This window comes from Trichosurus vulpecula, chromosome 1 (genome assembly GCF_011100635.1).
Source record: "Trichosurus vulpecula isolate mTriVul1 chromosome 1, mTriVul1.pri, whole genome shotgun sequence".
Classification (NCBI taxonomy): Eukaryota; Metazoa; Chordata; class Mammalia; order Diprotodontia; family Phalangeridae; genus Trichosurus; species Trichosurus vulpecula.
The window spans coordinates 267,398,147-267,415,006 of NC_050573.1; the positions used below are offsets into that span (position 1 = coordinate 267,398,147).

At 39.0% G+C, this 16,860-nt stretch overlaps 1 protein-coding gene across 2 annotated transcripts in view; it reads right to left on the reverse strand.

Annotated features, from left to right (window-relative positions):
* Positions 1 to 1,093: 1,093 nt before the first annotated feature.
* Positions 1,094 to 16,860, reverse strand: part of ATP6V1H (ATPase H+ transporting V1 subunit H) — a 126,037-nt gene continuing 110,270 nt past the window's right edge. For both annotated transcript variants that reach the window (XM_036736186.1, XM_036736178.1), the window contains one exon: positions 1,094 to 1,499. In XM_036736186.1, coding sequence (XP_036592081.1) covers positions 1,439 to 1,499 — 61 coding nt within the window. In that variant the 3' untranslated portion in view covers positions 1,094 to 1,438. The remainder of the gene's footprint in view (positions 1,500 to 16,860) is intronic.

Genomic DNA, 16,860 nt, shown 5'->3' on the forward strand with positions numbered 1-16,860 from the left:
TTTATTTTGTATTTGGGGGTGGGAGTGTTCATTAAATTCAGAACTAAAAAGTAAAATTATAAATGTCTGCTTACAGCTAGAGAAATAGCATTTGATAAGGTGGACAGAGAACTGGTCTTAAAACCAGGAAGATTTTGGGTCAAGTCTTGCTGCCTCTCCCACACTGACTGCGTGACCCTCGGCAAATCACTTAAACTCTCAGTGCTCTCAAAGTGGTGTCAACCTGCACTGGAGGAAGGTGTTTTCTCATCTAGGAGTTCCCTGTGCCATTGAAATCACTCTCCCCTACCTCTTTAATAAAAATATTCTTCTAGACTCCACACCACATTTGTTCATTAAGAGGCAGTGTGGTATAAGTAAAAAGACTGCTTGACTTGAATTAAGGACAGGGTCTCATATGGCCAAGTCACTTAAATTCTCTAAGCCCAAGTTCCTGCATCTATAAAATGAGGATGATAAAACCTGTAGAATTTACTTCATTGGGCTATTGTGCAGCTCAAATAAGAATTATTTTTCTATTGGCAATCATACTCATTTTCATCCTTTCAAGTCCCACTATTAAGACCCAATTTGTGGTCTTTTTTAGTTCAGACAATAACATTCTAATATCTCCCTATCTCCAGATTCTCTAGGGTTACCAAGTGAATTTTTCTAAAACACTACCTTAATAATGCCATTTTCCAAAGTGATTTCCCAAAATCGCTCTATTACCTCCTGCAGTCAGCAGTTACCCTGCTTTTCTAGCCTTCTCATCTTATTCTCAAGTACAGAGTATATGCTCCACCCAAACTGGACTATTCTCTGTCCCTTCTTTACTCCAGAGCATGTTCATACCATGTGTTCACTATTCCTGGAACATCCTCCTCCTTTTGTTCAACTCCTGCCCATTTTGGAAGCCCAACTTAGACTGACCATTCTGTATAAACACCTAAAGGAGGTAAAAATTTTCTTTGCACTAACTACTTCACGATAACTTTTTTAGCATCCACTTTGGGATAATAATGATTCTAAAGCACAAGGGGATTGTTTGAAACATTCAATTTCTGAATAGCCAACAAAGAGAAAAATATTTGGAGATGTTTTGACAAGAACATTCTGGAATGTATATCTTTTAATAGCTATATTCATTTCAAGACAACAATAAATATAGAAAACAAAGGCAATACATGTAATAGCTCTGTTCTTGCAGATAATGGGAAAGGACTAGCTTTTTAAAAGGCAATTGTTAAAATTATTCAAATGATACAATTAAACAAATAATCACTTTCACTAGGAGATAGCATAAGAAGAAAAAAAAACTAGGGAGAAGAAATATCTGCACAGCAGCAGGTGAATACTACAAATAAAATCATTTACTCTTGAATCTAAATATTAAGATTCACACTCCAGTTATGCCATTGTATGGAGAGTTAGAAATTCTGCAAATGAACATCACTATTCAACTTCTTGCCGTAGCTGTTTGAGGTTGTTCCGACTGTAGTTGTTTACCAAGATATTCCCTGAAAAAAAATAAAAATAAAATTAGCATTTACAAATACAATAGAGATGCCACCCCATATTCAATTCTAATTCCCAACTTGTAGCAAATAAAGGCACAAACCATGCTGCTATAGATACTTCTCTTTCACACCAAAATATTGTATGACCATAACTTTCGCTTACCACAAAAGACTTGTAAATGTTGATAGTTAGCAACTTCTGGAAAAATAAGAATTCCTAAGTCTCTGACTTGGACAATAACAATATTAATTCTGGCTCTCCCCAGAAAACACACCTCAGCCCCATTCATACACCTATGTGAATTGTGGGGCCAGGAAGAAGTAGACTTCTTGCTCCTCACTCTGATTTCTAGGTTGCTCCTTCACTGAGAGTTATCTACACAGAAGCAATTATCAAAGTTGTGATAATGAGGCGGAAGAAACAGGGGGAGGGCAAGGGAAGAGAGAGAAGGACCGAGAGAAAGAGAGACAGACACTCCAGTGACTTCTTATTGCCTGCAGAAGAGGTATCAAACAAAGGCCAGCAACACTCTTGAGTGTGGCCCTGAACCAGACTGAAATGTAACTGGGAAAGTTAACAAAATAAACAAAAATACAATAGAATACAGATAATGTTAACATGCAGTTTTCTAAGTCAATATGTGGTCCACAGGTATTCTTATGCATGATTTAGTGGCTCTCATCTCTACTTCAATGTGACACCTTGGCTTATAGAATTAAATACAAAATCCTCTGGCATTTAAAACTCTCATAACCTGGCCCTTCCTATATTTCCAGCACTCCTGCATTTGACTTCCATACTCTCTAATGATGCAGCTAAACTGAGCTACTTGCTATTACTACCCTAGGTAACTCCATCTCCATCTTCCAAATCGCTACCTTTCCAATGGCTGTTACTATGTTTGCAACACTCTCTCCTCATCTCCACTTACTAGCTTCTCTGGCTTCCCCTGAGACTCACCTCAAATCAAATCCCACCTTCTGCTGGAGGTCTTTCTCCTACTTATCTAGCCCCAACCTCTGGCCTCCCTGATGCTAGTACCGTTCACCCCGCCGATTACATACCATTTACTCTGTGTATGCATATGTACATTGTAGGTACCTAGTTATTTATAATAAGTTATCTCCCTCACTAGAATGTGAACTCCTTGAGGACACAGGCTGTTTTTACCTTTCTTTGGATTCCCAGAAATTTGCACAACAGTAAGAGCTTAATAAATGCTTATTCGCATTTACCTGACATTGCATGTGAATAATATGTGTGTACATCTGTGTATTTGTAGAAAGGGGAGGAAAGAATGAAGGGGGAAGAGGATATCAAGGAAAGAATCCTGGGTATTGCCTACATTTAAAACAGGAGTTCTTAACTGGGGGGCAGGTCTGTGGATGGATTACAGAGGTGTCTGTGAACTTTATGGGGGGGGGGGGGGGGGAAATGTCATCTTTATTTCCACTAGCCTCTAAGCAAAAATGATTATATCCTAAAATCATTAATGTAGGCAACAACATTATTGTGAGAAGAGGTCCAGTTAACAAACTGCTGAAGCAGTCTATGATACAAAAAAGGTTAAGAACCCCTGATTTAGAAGGAAGAGAACTTAAAAATGAGTGATCAGAAAGGGAAGAGAAGTGAAGAGTGCAAAGTCAGAGAATCTAAGAGAGCTATATAAGTAATGGGTGAGGACTAAGACAAGGCATTTTGATTTAGCTATTGGGAAGTTGATTTTTGAGATGAGAGTTCAATAAAGAAGAGGAAAGAGATTGAGGAATAAATCAGTTGCTTAGAAGTAGTGGCAGAAAGGTCAAGTTACTCTTTAAAGAATTTTCGCAATGAAAAGATGATAAATGGGACACCAGCTGAAGGAGGCCATAGATTAAGTTTCTAAGTTGGAAAAAGCCTCAGTTCAACCCTTTCATTTTACAGACAAGGAAACGGAGCCCCAGTGAGAAGAAATGAAAATAAGCATCAGGATTTGAACCCAGTCTTTTTTTTACCCAAGAGTTAGTGATTTTTAGGGGGCAGCTAGGTGACGCAGTGAGTAGAGCACCGGCCCTGGAGTCAGGAGGACCTGAGTTCAAATCCGGCCTCAGACACTTGACACACTTAGTAGCTGTGTCACCTTGGGCAAGTCACTTAACCCCAACTGCCTTGTCTTCCCCCCTCTAAAAAACAAAAACAAAGATTTAGTGATTTTTAAACCTAGGGAATTATTTTTAAGGAGAGAAGAAATCTAAGCATGTTGATATGCAGTAAGGAAGACACTAGTGGAGAGAGAGAGATTAAAGATGCGTAAGAGGGTAAGATGGATAGAACAAGGACTTAGGATAGAAACATGGTGTTAAGATTAAAGACACAGAGGGACGAGGAGGTGAGACACTTCTTCCCTAGAGACATGATTGTAGGAGGTGAAAATATGGATGAATTTTAAAGCAGAGAAGACAACAGTGGAAGGTACTCACATTTTTGTAAAGTAGGCGAGGTTATCCAAATGGACTAAAGAATCATATATCTTTTGAAATATAAAAATTTCAGAAACCTACCCAAATATTTGTTATTCAAAGTGCTTGTCAAAACTACTACTATATTTCCAAATGTTAGAACTCAATGTCCTGCCTACACTATCATCAGAATTCACATGTGGAGCAAAGAAGCAAATTGAAAGAGCCTCAGTCATTTGATTCCTTTTTTACACACTAATGAAAACAAACAAACCATAAGTTCTGTTAAATTCCCTGAAATAAATGTATCAATGATGAACATGAAAAGGATTTGCCATTGGCTCATGAGTCAGAGGGCCTGAGTTCAAGTACCACTAACTCTTATTAGTTTTTTCTTTTTTTTTTTGAGGGGGGAAGGCAGGGCAATTGGGGTTAAGTGACTTGCCCAAGGTCACACAGCTAGTGTGTCAAATATCTGAGGCTGTATTTGAACTCAGGTCCTCCTGACTCCAGGGCTCTACTCACTGCGCCACCTAGCTGCCCCTCTTATTATCTTTGTGACTTTCAGCAGATTATAACCTCCCTGGGCCTCAGTTTCCTCATCTTTAAAATGAAAGGTTGGTACTGGATGGCCCCTTCCCTTCTCTAATACAGACTAGAGTTCCCTCACAGCTCTAATCGTGTGATCTTTTGAGTTATGTTGAAGTGACTTGAGAGGGAAGAATAAAACAAATACTCATCCTTCAATAAAACAATACCTATTTTTGCACTTGATTCATTCAAAGTGACACTGATGGAAACAAAAATAATGTTCTCTGTCTCAGTCAGTATGAGGGGCAAGATACATCACCTTGAGGGAGAAAGAACTTGGGGGGAAAAACAAGTATTGTTTAAGTGAAGTATTGAGTTTTCATCAAAAAACAAATGAAAGAACCTATAAAGCTAGACCAGACCCAGAACATATTCTGCAAGGCTACTTGGAACCAGTACTTACACACGAAGTATCAGAAGCCGTCCCCTTATTAGAGCCAACATATTGGCATAATGAGATGCTAAAGAAAAATGTAAATATTATGACATTTTACTTGGCAGGACTATGTACCACAGTCTGAAATAAATTTTATTTTCGGTCACTTACAACTTTCTTATATAGCAGCAGTACAGCACAGTGACCAGAATGATGTTTACCAGCTGTGTGACCCTGGTCAAGTTACTGAATCCTAGGCAACAAATATTCTTCATTAACTTAGTTTTGCACAGAATTTTAAATTGGAAGGAATCCCAATGTGGCAGCATAATGTAATGGGTTGAGTTTTGGACCTGTAGTCAGGAAAACCTCGGTCCAAATCCTTTCACAGACAGTTACTGAAGAGGTAAAAGGTTGAGGGGTGATCGACACCCCGAAATATTGACGCACCGGGTCCTGCCGAAAGAATTCGACTCAAGCCTTCTCAGCCAAGGGAAAAGACAAGGTTTATTAGGGATTCACCACAATGGGCTGTCTTAAGAAATTCCCCCTTCCCCCCTTGTGACGCCTGTTTCCACAAGCGGGCCAGATTCAACCTACTGAATTAGATTGAATCTGAGCACCTTCATGGAGGCAAGATGGAGATTATATACACAAAGATTGTAGGAGGGATTGAGGGGTGGTCTGGGGTGACTAGAGGAGGGGTTTAGGGAGGGTCTTGAGGGGAAGTCTAAGGAAGATAAGGTGGGGTCAGAGTCCAGGAACCTAGAGAATGGAATTAAGGATGGGAAATAGCTGAAGGCATGGATACTGATATATCAAGGGTGGGGAAGTAGCTGGACAATAAAGGGTGAGGCTAGGTAGAGATTTGGGCCTAATGATAATGTGAGGCTTGTGGCCTTAGGGGAAGGCCAGATCCAGTTGGAAGATTCAAGGACAGTTCAAGGGGGCTCCCAGAGACTGTATTCCAGATTCAAGGGGGTTCCCAGAGACTGGGCCCTCATCAGTTACTAGCTGTGTGACCCTAAGGCCTAGGCAATTTGATCATCATTTCTTGGCTTCTTCATCTGTAAAATGAGAAGATTGGACTAGACAACTTCTGGGGTTTGATCTTGCTGTGAATCCAGGCCCCAATGAGGTGCCCCTTGAGCTACCATCCCATTTCTTCAATGGCAGAATTCCTAATAAATGCTCATCTAGCTTCTGCTTGAAGACTTCCAATGCTGGGGAACTCACTACAACCAAGGTAGCCCATTCTATTTTCAAAGATTTTTAATTGTTTGGAAATATTTTCTGTTATCAAATTAATCTCTTTGCAGCTTCTACCTGTTGCTCCTAATTCCGCTCCCTGAAGCCAAAAGAATATGTCTAATCCTACTTCTAAAGGATGGTCTTTCATATACTTGAACAAGGATATTGGCCACTCTCCTTCCCCATCCCCCACATACACCACAGCCTTCCTATCCCAGTTAAAGTTGCCTAGTTCCTTTAAACAATCCTCCCAAAGGAGTCCTTCAGACTAATTTTGTAACCTGTCAAAGTCTCATTAATCCTGTCTCTAGCATCCAGTGTGTTTCTGAGCTCTCCTCAACTTTGTGTCTTCTATGTTTAATCTTTATATGCTTCAAGCAACTACATATAGCCCTCAGAGGAGAGAAGATATCCCACAGGGGGTATCATGCCCTTACCTGAAGGTGTTCTGCCCAAAGGAAGGTCTATTTTGATGGCTAAACCTAACAAGTTTTCTTGGGGTTTAAGGTCTAGATTTCTTTCTTAAGGACTGATGAGGGCACAGTCTCTGGGAACCCCTTGAACCCTTGAACTCTCCTTGAATCTTCCCACTTGATCTGGCCTTGGCCTGAGGCTATAACCATTAGGCCCAAATGCCTACCTAGATACTCCCACTCTACCTGGCCTTGGCCTGAGGCTTTAACCATTAAGCCCAAATGCCTACCTTGCCCAGTCCTCTATTGTCCAGCTGTTTCCCACCCTTAATCCTGTTTCTCATCCTTAATCCTGATCAAAATATCTATACCCTAGCTCCTCATCCTTAATCCTGATCAAAATATCTATACCCTAGCTCTGTCACCCTAGCCCTTTATGGTCTGTCATTTCCATATAGCTTTCAGCTATTTCCCCCACCCTGGAGTCTGACCTCATCCCAGTCCCTTCAAGCTCCTCCTTAGACTCCTCCTTAAGTCCCTCCCTAGACCCCTCCTCTGGCCACCCCAGACCACCCCTCAATCCCTCCCACAACCTTTGTGTATATAATCTCCATCTTGCCTCCATGAGGGTGGTCAGATCCAATCTAGCCCAGATTGATCTGGCCCCCTTCGTTACAGGTGTCACAAGGGGTGGGATGTCTTGGGGCAGGCCTATTTGGCTCACTCTTAATAAACTTTATCTTTTCCCTTGGCTGAGAAAGCTTGAGTCGAATTCTTTCGGCAGGACCCGGTGTGTCGGTACTTTGGGATGTCGAGCACCTCTCACCCCAAACCCTCATCAGGACCATGCCTTAAACACAATTCACTGGGGCTCTCATTGATTGGACAACAATAGGTCCCTGCCCAAGCACCAATGAATGGTTACTCTCTGGGCTCAGAGTGAATGTAAATAGAAATTGTTCCTCTTTTGGTCAGAAACCCTGAGGGTCTTCCTCTACCAGTTTGATTTTTTTTAATTATTAAAGGGGCCATCCCTTGACTCACTTCTTAAACAGGCCAATTCACTGAGTGGGCATTGCCTCACTCAAAGTGAGAACTCAGAATGACAATAGCTTAAAAGGGCAGGGTCTCCCACTTCATCTTGGGCCATCTCCAGTCATCCTGATCTATATCTGGCCACTGGACCCAGATGGTTCCGGAGAAGAAAGTGAGTCTGGTTACCTCACTCAAATCCAATTCAATTGCAAGTCATCATCTCCCTGAGGTCATGGTCCTCTCCCAGAATGAAGGACAAACCACAATGGCTCTCAAAAGTACTAAAGTCACAAATCAGAGATGCATGCTAGATTATATTGTTATCTTCAACATAGTTATCTTCTTAACCAATGATAAGATAAACTTCAGCACTGATTTTCTCCCATTCACTGAAAAGCAAACATAAGAACTATGGAATTTTTCTTTGATCTCCCATTCCTTCCTTAATTTAAATCCTCTGAGATTCCAATGTGAAAAAGTGCTTTTGTAAATTAAAACAATGGGCCCGCCTCAGGAACACAGGCAAAGGAATTTACTCTCTTATCTTCTGTCAATATAAAAAGCAATCTGGGAGGGACATATGGCATTGAATTTTGCCACTGCTATTAAATAATGTACCAATTTCGGAGAAAAAAAGTTTGATTCATTATGCCCAGAGCTTTTTCATATAGCAAATCATATTAATCCTAAAGAGAACTGTTTAAATAACATCCCAAAAAAGCTCAGCTTATAAACAAAATGTAATGGATTTGAATGTTTGTTAAATAAGTAATATTTTCAAGGAATATACTAGTATTTTAGTGTGATCAAGGTGCTAAAAATCAATAATCAGCCTTATAATTGAGAGCTAAAGATTTCTTAGCATGTAACATTTTCTATCCAAAAAATTTTTCTTAAGATATAAAAAAGAACATCAATCCTTTGTTTGCTCTGAGTAGTGTAATAGGTATTTGCAAAACAAAAAAAACTGACTGCAACTGCTTTACACATGACGCCATGACATATTTCTGTGAACTTAAAAAAAATAAAAGACCATTATCACCAACACAAAATTGAACATCTTTCTGAAGAAAACTGAAAAAGTCTAAGAAAGAGCAATATATTTGATCTAAAATATCATATATGTGAGTAATGAACCTAAAACTAGATTTCCAAAATTTTCATGGACCCAAACAGGGGGGAGCCCCTCCACGGTAGGAGATGGGAGGGGAAGAGGGGAGAGATCCCAGTCCCCAAATGGTCTTGAAAAACAGAGCCTACAATAGTCAAGGTTTTTTTTCCTTTTCTTCAGAGCAAGTTGATGCAGTTTAGGGGTACAGAGACCCCAAAATTGTGGAAGTGCAGGGCAGAGTCATCTGGAAAGAATTCAATTCACAGACTCAAGCAGTCTTCCAGGCAAGGGGCAAAAAATTTATTCTAACACTAATACAGTAGGTGGAGCTCCTTAGGGAACTTGCAACCTAATGAGGGTGATGCTAAAGCTTATACAGGAAAAACGTACTGCATTGTTTCCAACTACACTAATGGGGGGGCGGGGATGGCGGCGCTGGGCGGGGCTGGAAGGACCATACAGTTTCTGTACCTTGGACACAGCCATCATTCACTACTGGAAAGCCTGGGGGGAAAGGGTTCCCACGAAATATATTTTTGGTCTGCTACATCTGTAAGAAAATAGCCTGGGGAGTTGACATCTATTGCTTGACCTCTGGATTGTATATGGTAACTGTGGGAATCAGCACATGGTAGTTCTGCTGGCACAAGACAGTCCTGTTCATACAAGGGAAATGCTACAGAGGTCAGCTTGCTCTTATAACGGGGAGATAGTTTGCCTCACTAGGGCCCACTCATGAGTTACTGCCAGAGAGAGGGTCTTTGGGCTGGGGAAAGATATGGTCCTAGGCCTAGGGTCTGAGCACCCCATCAAAATGAAATCACATAACTGTTCTAATAATTCTAATTTCTTAAAATTTCAAAAAGTAAAATACAAACATTATTGAATGTGCAGATACCTTATAACTATTAAAAATGGATAGTGATGATATTCCAAAGAATCCTACCTCTAGAAAGAAACAAAAATGCCTGAAATTGGAAGAAGCCTCAGTGGCCAACTCATATCGAAGCAGGCATCTACTCTACAAGATTCCCTGGCAAGCGATCACACAGGGTCTACTTAAATACCTCCAATCATGGGGAATCAGTCACTTCACTACACAATCCATTTCATTTCTGGACAGCTCTAATTTTAGGAAATCTTTAATTTTAATGAGCTAAAATCTGTTTCCTTATAACTTCTCCTTATTTATTGGTCCTAAGGATGTCTTCTGGGCTCGAGCAGAATAAAATTAATCTTTCACACTGTACTCCTCCTTTCAAATATTTGCAGTTAGCTATCATGTTCCTCTTTAAGCTTTCTCTTCTCCAAGCAACACGCCCAGTTCTTTCAAACAATCATGGTTTGGCTTGGCTTCAAGCCCCTCATAATGTTAGACATGTTACATGATGTTAAATTTCTTACTAAAATGTGGCCCTCAAAACAGAAGAGATAGTAATCAAAGAAGAATGCAGCAGGACTGCTAGCAGGGGGCTATAGTATTAGGAAAATGGAGTCACACTAATGACCTCTATTGAGTTTGCAATCTACTTAAACTATTGTCTTTCTCACATAAATTGCTTTCTGGCTACATCTATTTCATCCTATCCTTGTGTCACTGGTTCCTTGAAAACTCATTTTATGCAACAACAACAAAAAAAAAGCTTACTTTTACATGACTCTTTTAACGTTTACATAATACTTTCATGATACACTGACACCAACCCTTGAAAGTTTTGTGAAGCAGGTAGGAATAATCTCCCTGTTACATAAATAAGGAAAATAGGGTTGAGAGATGCTAAATGATTTTTATGAGGATAACAGGTATTAGAACTGAAGAGGGTCATCTAGTACAAGCTAATTTTACAGATGAGGAAAATAAGGTTGTGGAAGGTAATTTGCCAAAGGTTAGCTTGGAAAAGGTGGAATGGAAAGACTCTAAATCCAGGTCCTAACTCCAAATCTAGTACTCTATCCATTATAGACCACATTATTTCCAACAACACAAGTACTGCTTGTTGGATCTGGTATAACAGTAATTCCAATCCCGTCTAAGTCAAGCCCCCCCTCCACCTGCAAGAAGAGGGGTTTAATTTCCTTCATTCAGTGAAAAAAATCAAATTAAGTAAGTCAAGCAAAATCAAGTTCACAAGCATTTATTAAGTGCCTACTAAGGTGCCAGTTATTATGCTAAGTACTGGAGACAGAAAGGCAAACAAAATGAATCTCTGCATCCAAGGAGCTCACAGTCTAATGGAGGAAATGACATGCCAAACAACTAAGTGCAAACACAATATAGAGAGAATAAACTGGAGATAATCACAGAAGGAAAGTACTGGCATTAATAGGGATTGGGAAAGGCAAAAGGTGGGACTTAGGCTGAATCTTGAAGCTAGGCAGGGAAGCCAGGAAGGAGGCATGAGGAGGGAGAAAGTTCCAGGCCTGAGGGACAACCACTGAACATAATGAGCCTGGAGGCAATAGGGAGCCACTGGATCTTACTGAACAGGGAGGTGACAGGGTCAGATCTGCACTTTAGGATGATAAATTTGATAGCTACGTGGAGAATATGCTGACATAGGGAAAGATTTGGGACAGTGAGACCAAACAGCAGACTACTTATTGGCTCACATATGAGGTGATGAGGATGTGTGCATAGGATGGCTGTGTCAGATGAAAGAAAGAGATGTGTTCAAGAGATGTTGGGCAAGTACAATCAACAAGCCTCAGTAAGAAATTGCATGGGGGAGTGAGAGAGAGGGGTGAGCTCATGATGACACTTAGGTTGCAAACCAAGGTGACTGGGAGGATGGTGGTACTTTCAACAGTGATAAGGAAGTTAGGAAAAAGTTTTGGGAAGAAAGATAATGAGAGTTCAGTTTTAGACATGCTGAGTTTAAGATGTCTAAAGGACATTAATTTTGGTACACACAGTCTTAGTCTATCTTACAGAGTTACAAATTTTATATATCAGGTTCCATCAAGCAGTCTCAATCTTTTTGGATCCTTGTATAATCATCCACAAACCTGAGAAGCATGACAATTATTTCATCCCCCAAGTCTTTCATAAAAAATGCTGAAAAGAACACTACTCAGTGAAACCATTACTAGATCTAGATCCAAGGAGAACAAAAAAAAAAGAGGGGAAAAACCCATCATGTAAAAAATATTTATAGCAGCTCTTTTCATAGTGGCAAAGAAATGGAAACTCTAGGGATGTCTGTCAAATGGGGAAGAGCTAAATAAGTTATGGTATATGAAGGGGAGAGAATACTCTCGTGCTGTAAGAAATGATAATTTGAAATGGTTTTTTTTTTTATTAATTTCTTTATTTATTTTTAGTTTACCACACACGGTTCTACATAGTTTTGAGTTCCAGATTTTCTCCCCTCCCTCCCCAAGACGGCATGGAATCTCATATAACTACCGTGTATAACTTCGCATTTAATTAATTTATGCACTAGTCAAGTTGTGGAGAAGAATTTTGACCAATGGAATGAATCATGAGAAAGAAGAATCAGAACCAAAAAAAAAAAAAAAAAACAACCCAAAAACAAAAACAAAAGAGAAGCAAAAAAGGCGAGCATGTAGTGCGCCTCGATCCGTATTCAAACTTCACAGTTCTTTCTCTGGATGAAGATAGCATTCTCCATCTTGAGTCCCCTGGAGTTGTCCTTGCCCTTTAGGTTGCTGAGAAGAGCGCAGTACGTCAGGGTTGGTCCTCACGGGATCCATATATCTGTGGCTGTGCACAACGTTCTCCTGGCTCTGCTCCGCTCACTCAGCATTATATCGTGTAGGTTTTTCCAGGTTGTTACGAAGTCTGCATCATCCCCATTTCTTATGGCACAATAGTATTCCATCACCTTCATATACCACAGCTTGTTCAGCCATTCCCCAATTGATGGGCATCCCTTTGATTTCCAATTCTTGGCTACCACAAAAAGAGCTGCTATAAATATCCTTGTACATATGGGTCCTTTTCTCGCTTGTGTGATTTCTTTGGGATACAACCCTAGAAGTGGTATTGCTGGGTCAAAGGGTATGAACATATCTACAGTGTAAAATGATGCAAAGTGGAGTGAACAGAACCAGGAGTACAAGTTAAACAATAGCTATAATGTTTAAAAGATAAACAACTCTGAAAGACTTAGGAACTCTGAACATAATGATCAAACATGAATCCAAAAGACTCACGATTCAACATGCTATCCACCTCCAGATGGAAAGCCGATGGACTCAAAAGTATGTTTTCTTTTTTGGTGTTTTGGGGGAGGGGTAGGGGATAGCAGGAGGAACAACGATTGCTAATACTAGAACTTGTTTTACTTTACTACATATATTTATGGTGAGTTTTGTTTTTCTTGCCTTCTCCATGGGTAGAGAAGAGAGAAAAGGAGGGGAGGGAATTCAGAACTGAAAACAAAATAAAACTGAATTTTTAAAAAATAAATCAAGGAAGGACTCCAGCCAGGGTCATGCAACAAATATGGGCTTGATTTATTGTTTTATTGATTGTCTAATCTTAAGAAATTGATGGAGAAAATGTTAATCATGCAATTAAACTTGAAAGTCTGTTGTGAAAAAAATGCTGAATGGATTTTCAGATAATGTCACTATATTATTATTTCTATTTAACCATAGTACTTTGTTGTAAGAGATCGCTCATAAAGTAGGAACAATCTATAAATGTTTGTAATGTAAAAATAAAACACATCAATAAAACTTTAATCTAAAAAAGAAAGAGTACCCACAACAAAACCCTACCGCAGTCCACTACAAAAGTTCTTTCAGGCTAACATTGGTGAATTAATCTTAACACAGTGGATAGAGAGCAGGGTCTAGAATTAGGAAGACCTGGATTCAAACCCCACGATTACTATCTGCATGGTCATGGGCAAGTTATTTAACCTCTCAAGGCCTCAGTTTCCTTATATAGAAAATGAGGCGGTTGGACTAGATAGCCTCTAAGGTCTCTTCAAGCTTTAAATACAGGACCCTATGCAAACAATCTATATTAAACACAATTAAGAGTTCTTCCTTGGTCATCCATGCTAATAGAAGATATTAATAAAAATATTCATTTAGGATCACTGGATCACCGATCTGAAGCTATAAGGAACCTCAGATACCATGTAAATCTAAAGGCCTCATTTTACAAATGAAAAAACTGAGGCCCAAAGAAGGTAAGAACCAAGGATGCAGGTACAGAGTATTAAAGGCATAACTTGAACCCAGGTCCTCTTAATCTTACTCCAGAGTCATTGTACTAGGCAATGAGAATCAAAAACACCATTTATATTTAGAATGTCATGTAATTTGCACTATGGAAAATCTGCTGAAATGTTATCAGAAATACCTTTCAACTTTTCCTGTATCATAAATTTAATAATAACTTAAATTCTTTAAGTCTACACTGTAAGGTCATAAGAACAGGTGACAGGGTAATATGCTGGATTTGTTGTTGTTCTTCCATCATTTCAGTAATTTCTAAATCTTCATGACGCATTTGGGGTTTTTTGGCAAAGATACTAGAGTGGTTTGCCCTTTCCTTCTCCATCTCATTTTACAAATAAGGAAACTGAGGCAAACAGGGTTAAGTGACTTGCCAGGGTCACACAGCTAGGAAGTGTTTGAGGCCAGATTTGAACTCAGAAAGATGAGTCTTCCTGACTCCAGATCTGACACCCTATCCATCGTACCACCTTGCTTCCCAGTATGCTGGATGATAACAAGGAGCAAACAACTTGGGACAGAAAATCAGTTATGACTAGTAGAAAGGTGACTACTTCGATGTTGACTACCTGTCAAAATAACCCAAGAAATATGGCTGCAAAACTGATACTAAAAAACTCTAAGGAAAAGAGAATCTAATCTGTATGTTCTCCCTCAAAAAGCTATCCCACTACTTTAGAACACTAACCATTAGTTTTTTCTAACTTATTTAAATTTAACCCTATTTAAAAAAAAAGTTTTCTCCTCCATGGAAAAAAATAGCTAATGAAAATAGCTGTTTATACGATTGGTTCCAAACTGAGAAATGTTTTAAAATGGCCAAAAAAGGAATGTGAGCAAATCTTTATATACACCAACAATACATCAAATAATGAATGCCTCAAATAATTCAACTTTTTCAAATTAAATCAAGTTCCTTCAAAATTTTAAACATGCTGTTATTCACAAATAACTTAGTAAGAGAGTACTAGTGATACAAAACAGAAAAGGCATAAATAGAAGTAACCAACAGTAGAATATGACTAGCTTTCCCAGTCTTGACATGAATGTTCTAAGTAAATAAACAATATTAGAAGCCAATTTCTGAAACCAGGCCACTTGGCAACAAATCTATTATTAGAACAAAGAAAAACAGACCCAGATAGCTTTATTAACTATAAAGATAACTTTCTTTTTTCAGTAACACCACCAAAAAAATTCCATTTTAAAGCACTGGACTGTTGATTCAAATTATTAGTTATATTTTGGTCCACAGATTGCATCAGTGGGCACTGTCATCAAAAGTCATTCATCATTTTTTGAAAAATTAAAAGTTAAAGTATCTACCACTAGTCACCTAATGGTTATCAGTTCATGCTTTTAAAAACAAGGATTATTGGTGGTGGTGGTGGTGGTCTTTGTTGCTGCTGCTGCTTCAGGGAAAATAACTTTTCCAAAAATGGTAAATGTTCTTGTGATGGACAAAACTATCAAATCAATCTGGGATGCATACTGGGGACAATGGGGGTGGAGATGCTTAAATACCAATCTTGCTTATATGCCTACACTTAATTCCATTTGTTTTTATTTATTTCTATATTAAAGTTAACATTTCTTCTTCACAGTTCTCTCTACCAAACAGGTATATATCCTTATTGGACTATATTTTCAACTTAAAACTTTAAATCTTAATATTTCACAAAATACACATGCAACATGAAGGCTGCCAGGCTTGTACTACATGTCCAGCACATCTTTTTCTATAGAGATAACTATGGATAATATCTCATTATATTGTCAATATGCTTCATCCTACTTGTATCCACCATGAGTCTTCCCATTGCATTCTACAGTAGTAGACTGTAAGTCAGAAATAATAGTGTCCTACAAAAAACAAGTATATATCACCATTTGCTACGCTAATAAGAATGGCTTTGGCTGGCAGGAAGTATCTTGGGATTATTGAAAGAGCTGAACAATTTCCCCATAATGATCCAGCTCATTCATTTATTCCAATTCAGTTCTGGATGGTTTACCTGCAATACCTGCCATAATATAAGTACTGACAGACTAATCCAATGGACTTCCCATCCAACTGCATGTCATGATCTAAGCAATATGCATACTTTATTTACTTGGTTTTGGCAGCATGCTTTACTAAGTCAATATCCTTTGAGTGGTCACAATTATATTGAAGAAGCGCAGTAGCATTCTGTGCTTAATACAATCAGCATGTTACTCTGTGAAGAGCAGTATAGGGAAAACTCATTTTCTACAGGCAATCTCTTTTCTAATCTGGATTTTGAATAAGTCATCCTCCATGAAATTGGAAAAAGTATGTCTTCTGTTATTGCCTTGTCTCATTATGACAAGTATTGCTAAGAGTTATCCTTGTGGTTGCAGCGTATGAAATACTATTGGTGTCTCGGGCCAGATATGAACTTGGGTCTTCCTGTCTCCAGGTTCAGCACTCTATCCACTGTGCCACCTAGCTGAGTAAGAATCACCTTTACAAACATAACTGACAAGCTCTAGTGTTTATTTGCAGACCTATGATGAAGGAGAGCTGACTACCTCCAGAAGTAGGCTATTCCGCACTGGGATGGTTCTAACTGTTAGGAAGTTCTTCCTCATAACAAGCCTAAATCTGCCACTTTGCAACAGCTACTCATTTGCTCCTAGTTCTAAGACACCTAGTTTGCTCCTACAAACAAGAACAAATCTATCATTCTTCCACATGATAATCCTTCTAATACTTAAAGACAGTAAAAATATGCTTTTCTTTAACCTCTTTTCCCCATCCCCAATCTTCTCTAAGTTAGACATTCCCAGTTGGGTGAAATAACGCTAGATGGAAGAGTCAAAGATTCTAGCCAAAAGGACAACAATCAAAAAGATGAAATAAAAAATAAATTACAGCAGCGTAACTCTCACAGGGAAAAAATAATACCC